General features: G+C 30.7%; 1 protein-coding gene across 3 annotated transcripts in view; it reads right to left on the bottom strand.

Annotated features, from left to right (window-relative positions):
* Emc2 (ER membrane protein complex subunit 2) overlaps positions 1 to 13,097 on the bottom strand; it is a 67,500-nt gene that overhangs the window by 21,247 nt on the left and 33,156 nt on the right. Inside the window, exons 10-11 of one of the 3 annotated variants that reach the window (XM_015486377.2) lie at positions 11,046 to 11,150; positions 2,359 to 2,764 (exon numbers count right to left, since the gene is read on the bottom strand). In XM_015486377.2, the coding sequence (XP_015341863.1) occupies positions 2,678 to 2,764; positions 11,046 to 11,150 (192 nt within the window). In that variant the 3' untranslated portion in view covers positions 2,359 to 2,677. Of the gene's footprint in view, positions 1 to 2,358; positions 2,765 to 5,230; positions 5,289 to 11,045; positions 11,151 to 13,097 lie in introns of those variants that run through there. The other 2 variants (XM_048802019.1, XM_048802018.1) reach the window with 2 other exon arrangements.

Raw genomic sequence — 13,097 nt, 5'->3', positions numbered from 1 at the left:
TCTATTGAAGGGCATCTAGGTTGGTTCCACAGTCTTGCTATTGTGAATTGTGCTGCTATGAACATCGATTTAGCAGTGTCCCTGTAGCATGCTCTTTTTAGGTCTTTAGAGTATTTTGTAATAGTTCTCATAATGACTATTTATAATAAAATATTTTAAATAGGTAATTTAAATAACTATCTGCTTGCTTTAAATGATTATATTCTGAAACAGCATTCCTGATATGTCTAAAATAAAGAGCTTTGTGTGTTAAAAAAAAAATTGAATGGTGGATGTATTAGAAACATATACAGTTAAAAAAATGTGGAACCCCAAACACAGTGTCTTAAACAACCAGGAGTTATTTTCTCTCAAATAAAAAAGTGCACAGGTTGGCAATTGCTCAGGTGTTCAACAATGTCATCAGGGAGCCAGGTTCTCCCTAATCTATGAGCTAAACCTTTCAAATGTAACTTTCAATTCTCACATTTGCCATTTCACGGTTGTAAAATGGTTGTTACAATTTTCTTACTGGCACTCAGTCAGAAGGAGAAAGAGGCACAAAGCTCTGACTTCTTCATTTGAAAGGAGAGCCCTCCCAGAAGGCTTCTATGCATTTCATTAGCTGAACTGTTGCATCCCACACCTGAGATTTGTCCAGTAAGATAGTCAAAAGTAATGTGACTATTCAAATTTTAAAAATTAGAAACTGAATATCACAGTTGCACTAAGAGTCCAGGAGCATTTCTAGTGCTCAAAAGCCACTAATGGCTAGTAGCTACCACAGCAGATGGCATGAATACAATTTCCTTCACTGCAAAAAGTTCTGCCTTGGTCTAATCACTGACCACAAGAAAACTACCACTTCTCTATTAAATCAATTAAGATATATCCTCTGGGATATTATAATCTCTTTGAGGAGAAGGATCTTTGGCACTATCCAGGCAAAATGGTATTGTCAATGAAAAGAAATAGAAGTAATAGGAATATGTTGTCTGCCACGATGGGATTATCAGTACATTTAGGTTGAAGTTTATAAATATTACCATTGACAAAGTACTTAATAAGTAAAAACTCTTGGCAAGAAGTTATCTAAAAAATAACTTTATTTTTTATGAGTAAAAATGAAGTGAAGCTAAGACTGACAGCTATAGAAGGCAAGAAATTAACTATTACACAAATAACAATTGGTAAAGTAAATACTAATCTAGTGATGATGGGTGGTCAGAAGGAGAAAAGGTAGCAGGACAATGAGCAGGCACTAGTTTCTTTATAGCAAATGTAAATTTGAAATTGTTGATCACAGTGAAAATACATTTACCAGTTTCATGTACACAAAGAGTACATCTCTGTGAAAACAAAGATCAGTAGGGAAGAATTTTCTGCATACGGGAGAAATTATTTCACATAAGATATTTAATCAGCTGCTTATTACTCACTACAGAATAAGATGAAAAAGACTATAACATGGAATATTAGACTAAATATGAAGAGTGATTTACTAATAGTAAGAATCATTCAAAAGTTAAAAGAAGTGGATATTGGCAATAGTTTTCTTCCTAAAGACTTACAGGTTATTAAAATTCCCCACAGTCCCTACTTGCCCAAATCCAGCAATGACAAGTTTGAAAGACGTGTACATTGTTAGCAAAAATGAGTTTAATTTAAATATACATACATAAATTACAAACTAATACTAACAATAAATATTTGTCCTCATGAGCCACTACCTGTTTTAAAAACTGATTTGTGTCTAAATAAAATGTTCAACTTTCAAAGTCCTTTGTTTTCCATTGAAACATGTAAAATACTGTTGAAGACAGGATAAAGATTGTTTTTCATGAAAATAAGAAAATGTAATTATAACTAGGAAGTTAACAGAATATGAGAATTGTAATAATTCTATTTCTAAAGATAGTTTAAATTTTATCACTTGCCAAAACTGAAGGGAACTCAACCACTGCAACCTCTTTAACCCCTATTCTCTATGGTACTTAAATATACCTTTATATAATTTACAGTTATATTTTAATAAATATAATTTGTTAAAAGGCTAAATTGAAGTGTTACAGCACAGACTAACCTTAAGGCATTTTATAAGTAGAAATATCTACATCAAAACAAAAATTTCACAGATATTGCAGAACTTTGGAGAATGACATACTTTAAAAGCAAGATTTCAGAACATAGCAGACAAAGTAATTTAAACATCCCAAAGGAATGCAAAGCAAAATCAACCTAATACTATAAACAAAGTTAAAATAATTTGCTTCTGTAAGTTAGGTATGCTGTGTATTTCCAATCATCAGTGAGGAGTTAACTAGAAATTGAGCTCGACAATAATATGATTACAACAAAAAAGAAGCTAGGATCTTCATATGCAAGTTTAACAAATCATCATGGTTTATTTAACAAGGTTATTTCTACATCAGATTGTGGATTAAAAGCAGTTATATATGTGATATGAAAAGACCGATGTACAATCAATAGGTCTTATTTCTTTCTTCCATGGATTTCCCCCATCTCCCTGCTTAGTAGTAAAAGGCATTTTTAGGCTTATATAAACACATTCTTTACAACTGCCTTCTTCACAGAAAATTAGAATATAAATAGCACTGGGCATTTAGTTAAATAAGTCACAGGTCAATAATTTCAACTGTGCAGTTGTGAAATCTAATGTCAAAGAGTTTTTGAAACCTTAAGACTGGGTGATCTGCAATGTTTCCAGCATGTCTTCAACTGCCTTTAGAGAGTATTTGGTTTCCTTCTTACTTCGGCCTGCAAACTAATTAAACAACAACAAAAGAAAGCTCTATTAGGCTCAATTTCAATCGCAGGTTAAAAAAAAAAAAAAAAATCACAACATCACCTTCATATTGCTAATGAAACTTAACATTAACTATTTTTTCACTAGCATGGAATCAAACATCTTCATAAGAACAAAAGTTAAGGTTTAAGAACCTTTTTATTAAGGTTTCATCCTCAGTTGAGGTGTACAAAGGTTTCACTCCATACTTGGTTGGTTTTAAGTAGTATGATAACATCATAGATTTGATTTTAAAACTATCTCATATTCAGACCCCAAACATGCATAAAATAACAAGCATAAATTTTAGAAGTTTAACATATTTATTAAGGCACACAATAATAATTTCCACTTACCTTACCTCTAAATAGATTCTTACAGTTTCAAACAAAGATATAATGTAAATTAAAGTACTTTTTATTAAATATTTTCAAGTTGCAAGTAATCAAAAAAGTCAAAGTTGGTTATATTTTAAGTTTACAGATTTATCAGTTGACTAATGATATGTTTTTGTAGCACAAAGCCTGTCAACACTCCACACAACATATTAAAATGATGCAACATAAACATATTTTTAAATATCCATCTTCTAGTTTATGAAATTGTAATTAACTTTATAAAACTAAACTGGGGTTGTATTTTATAATGAAAACCAAAAATAATACATCAAGTACTATCTATATATAAAAGCAAACTCATGGCATCTTAAATTCAATATAGTACGCATAATCTGTGGGGTTGAACACTGTTGAATACCCCATGCTGTTTTCAAAATGAGTTTTCTAACTGGACTGACAATCTCCATCATTTATCAGTCTGATTTAACACAACAGATTTAACTGATAAATAAGTGTTATGAGGATGGAGGAAAGTTTAATTATATTATCTGTTTTCCCTTGGTCAAAGTATTAATTAAAATGTGGTATTAGTAACATCTAGCATCTAGATAACATATTTTAAAGTGACTGATCCTGCCTTCAAATAGCAATGCTATCTTAAGTACTTAGTACTTGATTTATGATGTGTTTCTTCTCTTTCATAATTAACTAAGCAAACTTCTCATGACCTGTTCAGAAAGATTAAATAATCAAGTACAGGTAACATTATAGAGGCATAGGCTTCACAAATTGGTAACCTGTCTCTGACCCTTCTGGCTACACCATAACATTACAACTCCCCTAGTTCCTAAAACATTAGCTTCTGTAGTTGAATCTTTATTTAATAGAGTAAATAAAAAGTTGTTTTTTGTTTTTTGGGTTTTTTTAAGGGAAATGTTATGGAAAGAGAAAAGCTCATAAAAATCAAGATCACTTTTATTTTTCCCTGAGTTAAAGTATCACTAAGAACTGAAATGTTAAAAATACAAGTTGTAATTATAAAATATGGCAACAGTAACACCACATTTAAAACATTTTTTTTTCTTCATTTCCCTTGGCAAATAAAGGATGTGAGGCATGGTTATTACTTATATTATTCACCTTCACAAGGATCTACAAAGAACAGAAAGTCTTTTCTTTTACCACTGCCTACCCAATGTAAACAGGAATGGTCCTAATCAGATACTTAAAGGTCTAATTCTGAGAAGAGAAGCTTTGATGGGTTGGGGGAGGGGTACAAAAATAGGATACCACGTGGTAACATTGACTCTTAATTTAAAGCAGCAAAGTAAAAATATAAAAATTGTAGAAAGCTAATGTTCTAATATGAATTTTAAGCTATAGTATTTTTCTTGATTTGTACCTAACAAATATAATAGAAAGTGTGATTTTTTTTAATTAGTAATTTTAAAACATCATCTAAGATGGTGTCAAACACTACTGACAACACTGCAATTTACAATAAACCAACCTAAATTGTGTCAGAACAAACAAAAACAAAATTGGGAATATAAATCTATCACTTCAAATTTTGCCTGACATGTAATTATTCTGTCTATCCCAGAATTACATAGCAATTTAACTGATTATGCTGGAATTACATTTTTTTCTTCAAATCATGATTTAATTTTCTGTTTCCCAAGGATAATAACAGAATCACCCCTGAATCACAGATAACATAGGTGAATTTAACAGTATACCAAAGAGCATTTATCTGGAGAATTGTTAGTAGGTTCACGTTAAAGTTTTTCATGAGCATTAATCAAATGTGCTTGCTTCTATTGAACATGCTAAACCAATTATTTAACTGAAAAGCAAGCAGTAGCTATATTATTTCATTATTCAGTGGAGATGAAGAAAAATCATCTTTAAAAATTCATTTTCTTTCATTCATAAATATCTAGAAAAACATTACTATAAGGAATATTTATTTTATACTTAATTCTAATTTACATGCCTAGATGAGAGTCACAAAGTTCTCAAACAGATCCCAGAATTTACCTAATCACAAAAATGTCAATCTCTGGATGATGTACTTTTCCACATTATTCACAAATTTTGTGTTTTTCTTTTCATACAGTTATATGTAATTAAGTAAACTCTTCTTTCATACTTCTTTTTAGGATCTATAAGAAAACTCATCAAAAAAACAATAAAACAATCAAATAATCTTGCATATCAAAACCAGAAATCAATGATTTGTCCATTTTAACAACTGGGACACACTGAACAAAAATTAGCTCACACACTTTGTGGAAAATACTATGGGCTGACAAAGTAATAGGATAAATAGAACAGAATGGCAGATGGATGAATCTCAGAAACATGCTGAGTGAAAGAAGCCAGACACTAGAGAGCCCATAACCTATGATCTCATTTACATAAAGTTTTGGTGCAGGCAAAATTAATTTGGGGTGATAAATATCAAATGACTGCTTGCCTGCTATGTGTGGGTGGGGAGGACTGACTACAAAGTGATAGATGGAAACTTTTGGGGGTGATGAAAATGCTGTGTATCTTCACAAAACACTTTAAATGTGTGCAGTGTACATAATTCTATTGTAACAAAGTGGATAAAAAGGCAAAATAAACTAAAACAAAAGGATTTGACTTAAAGATTTATAGAACTTGTGTCCCTTGAATCTGGGTTAACCAAGTGAGTTGTTTTATCCAATGAAATACTAGCAAAATATGATACAATTAGAGGCTTTTTAAGCCTGTGCATATTGTAGTTTGCCTATTAGCTCCTCTTGGAATCCTGAAACTATCATGTGAATAAGCCCAAGTTAGCCTGCCAAATGAGAGAAAAGATCCAGCATCTCCAGCTGATGGAGTCAACTGTCAGCTATTTAAGTGATATTTTCTATTTAAGTGATATTTCTGCATACTAGCAGAAATATGAATGAACTCAGCCAAAACTACCACGATTACTCAGATCTCACACCAAACTGCCTACCTACAGAATCATAAGCAAATAAGGTATTTTAAATCACTAAGTATGCAAAAGTTAATGGATACAAATATTTAAGAATTTGGTTTACAGAAAGAATACGGAGAAACTTCCTAGAGAAAGTATAGAATATGAAAGCTTCAAAAACACCAAAAGATTTTAAAACCTGTTCCTTTTCTGGTGTTGAAATAAAAATAAATTTTGTATGAGAGGTCATTCCTAATTCAGGAGTATTATACATTGCTATACAGAAACCTGACAGGACCAACTGAGAGGTGTGTTATCTTCCTACGGTGATATTCAAAATGAATTGAGAAATTGACAAGAAAATTTCCATGCCTTGTCTTTCCTATAGAATGAAGAAAAGACAAATCACACCTTCAGTAAGAAGTCTAAGATATCTCTGAGTAACTATGGAGTTTATGGTGTAATACTCAATGCCTGAGGAGCACCAGTAGTGCTTTCATAGCTTTTCCAAAGAACACTCAGAATTTATAAGACTTTATGAAAAGAAAACGGATCTTACAACATATTGAGAGAGTGTGCAAGGAGAGAAGGAGGGCGGGCAAATGGAACTAAAAACAGGATTTGGTTCTATAAACAAACACATCTCATAAAGCAGGAAGGGTGTGTTTGGCTAGAGACTTGATCAACTAGGCTTTCCATCACTGAAAAGAGTTCTTGAGTTATAGTAATTACAGTAATTTTATACTATTGAGAGCTGTATATCCTAAATTAAGAGAGAAATAAGCACAGGTAGAATGTCAATTGTTCACAAGAAAATAGAACTGAGGAAAGAATTAGAAACTACATTAACATCTTCAGATACATTTATACCTGACACATCTTATAGAGGCAGTATATTATTACCCTTAAGAATATCAACTCTGGAGTTTGCCTTTCTGCGTTTGAAAACAACTGTCATTAACCAGGTATGTCACTTTGGGAGCATTATTTAATCTTTCTGTGCTTTAATTTCCTCATTTGTAAAACAGGTGGGCTGGGGATATAGCTCAGTGTTAGAATGCTTGCTTAGCAAGCAGGAGGACCTGAGTTCAATCCTCAGCAATGTAAAAAAAAAAATAAAAAGCCCTGTAAAATAGGAAAAATATGTAATTCATAATACAGCCTCTATAAATGTTTGTTATTTTTAATTATTATTTTAATTGCAATGATCAGAATAGGCATAAGAACGTGAATTTGAAATGATTCATAATGTAATTCGGTAATGTAATTCCAATGTAATTCATAATGTAATAAAGCTTAACTCCTCAGAATACTTTCATTTTTTAAATTAGTGCATTGTAGTTATATATAATATATGGGTTCATTTTGACATAATTATACAAGCATAGTATATCACTGATCCAATTCAACCCCCATTACTTCCCATTTCCTTCCCCCTGTTCCCTTTCCTTTATTCTACTTCTCAGAATACTTTTAAAAGAAAATCCAGGTCCAGAGATATTATGCAATTTATCCAATGTTGCATAGTTAATAAATATCAGAGCTAAATTTTGAACCCAGACAATACAGATCTACCATCTGTGTCTTCTTTAATACACGGAACTAGTTCCATGGAATGGGATTCATAGTAGAATACAGAGAAGGACAGAAAACAATGGATATCCACATGGGATGAAATGGCTGCTATGTCATATAGTAAATAAAAATCTTTTCCAAGTAAACTATGGATTTACATATGAAAGTAAAAAACTAGAATTCCTGAAGACACACAAGACTCTTGACCATTGAGTAGCAAAAAATTTATTAACAAAAAATAAAAAGTACAAACCATGATATATCCATGAAGGATATCACTGATAAATTTGATCACATTTAACTTTAGAACTTCTATTTGTCAAACTCATTTGAGAAGGAGAGTACGAAAAGAGAGGTATTTGCTACATACATAACCAGAAAAGGGCTCATAATCAGAAAACCAAAAAAAAAAAAAAAAGAAAGAAAAAGTCATACAAACCAATAAGAAAAAGATAAGACTTTATAAAAGAGGATATCCAAATGGCCAATAAACATGACAGAATTCTCACTGGAAGATGCAAAATAAAATAAACGAAATACCACCATACACATACCAGAACAGATATAATAACAAAGACTAACAGAACCAAGTGTTAGTGAAGATATAAGTGATGAGAATTCTTCAAGTTACTTGTAGGAGTAAATCAACTAACTTGTAAAACTGTCTACATCTACTACAGTTCAATATACACATACTCTATGACCCAAAATTTTCACTGAAAAGTGTATATGCATCAGAAATTTATGTTAATGTTGACCAAACAAAAAATTCAGTGCAGCGCTATTCAAAATAGTCTCAAACAGAAAATAATCCAACTGCTCATCAACAATTGAGTAGATATATTGTAATATATTCATTCAATATACTACAGTATAATAAAAATGAATAAACTATAGTCATATACAAGGGTAAATCTCATAAACCTAATAGTGAGTGAAATAGATCAGGAGAAAATGAATACAACTGTATGATGCCATAAATTATAAAGTTATAAGTCAGTACTCTTGAAAAGTAGATATTGCAAGGACCTATCAGGAGGTGATGTTTATATTTATGTGCCTAGATGCATATTTATGACTTGTGTTCTTTTTTCTATGTTACAATTTAATAGAAATGGATTTAAAAAATATAGTTATGTCAAAAAAAGAACCTAGTAGTTAGTTATTTCTCAAAGATAAGTTAAAACAATGATGAAGTGCACATGCTATTAGTTTTGTATTATACAAGTCGTATTTTTAAATCAATCATTCACACAAACACACACAGCAGGCCTACTTATTGTGTAACCCTATCATTACAGATCTGAGATATCTCAAACTGTGTTTTTAAGAAGCACAATCTAGCTGGTATCTATAAATATTTTGACTTACAAAACACTAACATTCTCTGCAACATATAACTACACAAAGGTGATTTTAAATGCCATGATTAAGATGACACTAAACTTTTAAATTAAATCTCTCCTATCTTCTCCAACCAGGAATATGAAAATAAAGAATCAAACAGCACCAAAAACAAAACCAACACAGAAGAAAACAAGCCCACATTACATCTTCTTTCTAAAACCCTAGAATGTGATTTTGTCACCAATAGCAGAAAGACCTATAAAAGATCAACAAGTCTGCAACAGGAGCAACACAAAGTAACAGAACAACCCACTTATTCTTTTTAAGAAACCAAAAATAAAATCATGAGCAAGCATTAATCCCTTCAACAAGGAAACCTAAGTTGATGAATTATAAATGGTCTACAAAACTTGGAAAGTCTTCACAAGCTCCAAATCAAAAGCAAGTGTAATAAACTGTGCAAATGAGAAATTAAGTTTACACCTAAGGCCTCAAAATCTCTCAAATAGTCAGCCAACACTCTCTTACAGAAGCACAAAACCTCATACCAGGAGGAATAACTGAAGCCAAATTTAAAAACCTCATACTAGGAGAAAAAACTGAAGCAGAAAACATATACTAAGAGGAAGACTGTTCAGATGCTAAGAGGAAGACTGTTCAGATAAGGAACATAAGAAGGGAGTAATGCCCAGAGGCACCTATCAAAAAAACAAAACAGGGCTGGGGATGAGGCTCAAGCAGTAGCATGCTCACTTGGCATGCCTGCGGCCCGGGTTCGATCCTCAGCACCACATACAAACAAAGATGTTGTGCCCGCCGAAAACTAAAAAATAAAATATTAATTAAAAAAAAAAAAAAACTGGCACAGCACTATATAACATTTAAAGTTGAGAGTAATATTTCAGAATCCAAGATCTTTAGAATTTTTTAGGGTAGAACAGAGAACTACCATGAAGTAAATATTCTATGTTAGTTCTGACAAGCACTGGATATACAGAAAGGTCTTAATTAAGTTGTCCGTAACGAAAAGGAGGAAGCCGTAGAATAGTCAAGTTGGGAAAGCTACCCTATCCTATCTTCCACTCCCCACATTCCATGTTTCCTCCTAACAGCCCAGTAAAACTGTCTTATTATAAGTGAAAAACAAGAAAAAAAAATAAAACTGTATAAAAAATTATTATGAAGAGAAAAAGAATAAAATACAAAAAATGACAAAAAATCTGAGAGAAAATGAATAGGAGGTAAGGAAAGGAAATCCAATATACTTATAATTGGAGCCCTGAAAAAAAAAAAACTAAAGCAAGTGGAAAAAAATCTATAACTGTAATTCTAAAAGTATCTTTTCTCAAAAAAAATTACTGAATCTACATATTAAATAACTGTGTTGTGTACTTAGGAAAACTTATACAAGAATAACCAACAATATATATCATAGTGAGATTGTTAGATTTTAAAGAAAAAGAGCAAATTCTTTTGAGTACCAGATAAAAGTCTAAATCACTTATGAGAGAAACTCAGGATGGCATTAGGCTTCTTGACAGCAAAATTTTATCCTAAATAACAATGAAACTACATGATTAAGATACATAATTAAAGTAAATGTAAGCCAAGAGTACATAAACAGTCAAATATCCTTTAAATATAAAGGCTGCTAGTTATAAACAATGGAAGATGTGAAAAAATATTTTTTCCCATGAGCAAATTTTCCTTGAAAAATATTTCCTGAAAAATCTCTTAGAGATGAACTTCAGAGAACTAAGAAATGAATGGAGAAGTTTTAATATAAGATTTAAAGTGTAAGCAGACTGCAGAAACTTTAATAGTTTGGTTCATTTATTTTTAGGTTTTCCCTTCCTTCTTTATTTCTTGGGATACCTCTGATTAATAATACACTCACATACCAAATATGCTTTTGAAATGGATCATGCTATTTATCTTACATGAAGTTTTAAAATTACTTCACATTTACCAAAGTTTGAAGAGACAAAAATCACTATGAAATACATTAACTGATCTACATAAAAACAAAATTATTAATACTAACCTGATAAGCTCTGTTTATTTGGCTAGCTGCCCAACTAGCATATTTCATGTTGTCCTTTTTCATTTTTGCACTTGCTTTTGGATTAGAAGCGATATGACTTGCAGACTAAAAAAAAGAAACATCAAAAGCAAAATTTCTTTTATTCTAGCCAATCAAAAACATGTAAGGGTAACAGTTGCAGTGAATTGATAACAAAAAAATTTTAAAACTATCAAAAACTTTAAAAAATAAAGTTGAATGAAATTGGTGTTGAAAAATGAAAACATTTTAAAATACAGCATAATCCAAAGTAATGAAGACAAAAGGGTATTTTAAATAATACCTGAAGTTATTTAATTGTATATCTACCACAAATCTGAAAGGTAAAAGCCCCTATCACTTAAATAAAGAAGCCATGGAAACATACTTCTGTAAACCAAAAAGTACTTTCTCATTAGAATTTTAGTAATGCATATTCTTGTTACTTAATAGAATTAGCTTTCCAATGTCAGAAGCACTGAGTATTAATAGAAATCTCAAAAATAATTTATACTATACTAACAAGTGAAAAAAATTCAGTCCAATAGGAGTGATCTGACTTGACAAAAACAACTTCAATAGAAGACTTTTGAAAGAACATCCTTTTAACTAACCTATTTCTCTTTTCGCTAAAGAGCTTTTAAGTTTTGTTCTACAGAATTAATAACTACAATTTGTTATACCTTCTCCTTTTTAAAAACGTATTTAAATAAGAAATTCTTAATCTGGACCCATGAAGAATCTATAAATCCCTCAAATCATATCCTAATTTTTAAATGTATGTTGTATTTCTGGGGAAGAGTAAGGTATAAATTCTGTTTTATTCTTAAATATATCTTATTCTTAAAAGGATCTGTCACCCAGTGATTCATAAAAAGGTTAAGCCTTTCTTTTATACCTAAGTGGGTGTTACAGGTTAACCTCCACTGTCAATGATGTATCTGTATGTTAATAACAAAACTTCTGTGTCTCATCACTTGTTGGATATGAATTTTTGTAAATGCAGTGGTTAAAAGACTGGATTAAAATGCCTGAACTGAAATCCCAGCTTAAACACTTGGGGGCTCTGTGTACATATTTGGGTAAATTAATTAAGCCTGTATATCAGTTTTACCATCTATGAAATGACAGAAATATCTATTCAAATACTTCAAATGAAGATTTAAGGATTTAAAACAAAACAAAAAAAAATGCAAACACGATGCCTGGTGCATAAATTTCAATGTAAATGTATTATTAATAATGACATATTGTCACACAATTTTCAAAATAAGTATTTAATTTATTTAGTAACATATGTTACTGTTAACTATATCTCTAACCACTTGAAATTTGGAATTTTTAAAAAATTCCTTTGAACAATATTCTAGCCATATTTTGTCATTCCTTTCTAAAAATTATTTATATTTCTTCCCATCACTTTTTAAATCAAGTCTGTTTTTTACTGAGCTATAACAAGAAGATACTTATTAGAAAATTCATAGAAAGAGTAAAATAAAACAAAATTTCAAAGAACTGACCTATTAAAGTTTATTTTCTTAGTCTCTTTGATTGCAGAGGTGTTCATTCTATATATGAAGCTCAGCAAATTCTTTTATTTTCATAGCTCTTATTAAATGGCTTTTCTAAGCTCTTCATTTGGCATAAAGCGTAGATAACTACATACTCCCAACAATTTCTAAACTTTTTTCTATGCCATAAAAATAATTAATTTGACATATTAGAGATTCTATTTTCTAATGTTTTTTATTAGCATAGTTTAAAAACATCTCACACAACTAAACTTAGGTAACAAATAAAATAATGTTGGGCACAAAACCAAGAATATCAAAACAATTAAAATATATATAATATACTTTGTTATATATTACTATTTAACTGTGTAAGAGTAGATATCAATTCTGATATAAAAGATATTTTATACGGAAATGTCAAATAGCTAGGATAACTTAACATTCAAATATAAAACTGCCTTACAACCTACTGTTATTAATACAACAACAACAACAAAAAACAAGGAATGGTTAAAGAGGA

This window comes from Marmota marmota, unplaced genomic scaffold, assembly GCF_001458135.2.
Source record: "Marmota marmota marmota unplaced genomic scaffold, marMar, whole genome shotgun sequence".
In the NCBI taxonomy this organism is placed as follows: Eukaryota; Metazoa; Chordata; class Mammalia; order Rodentia; family Sciuridae; genus Marmota; species Marmota marmota.
This window is presented reverse-complemented; position numbering and strand designations above follow the sequence as displayed.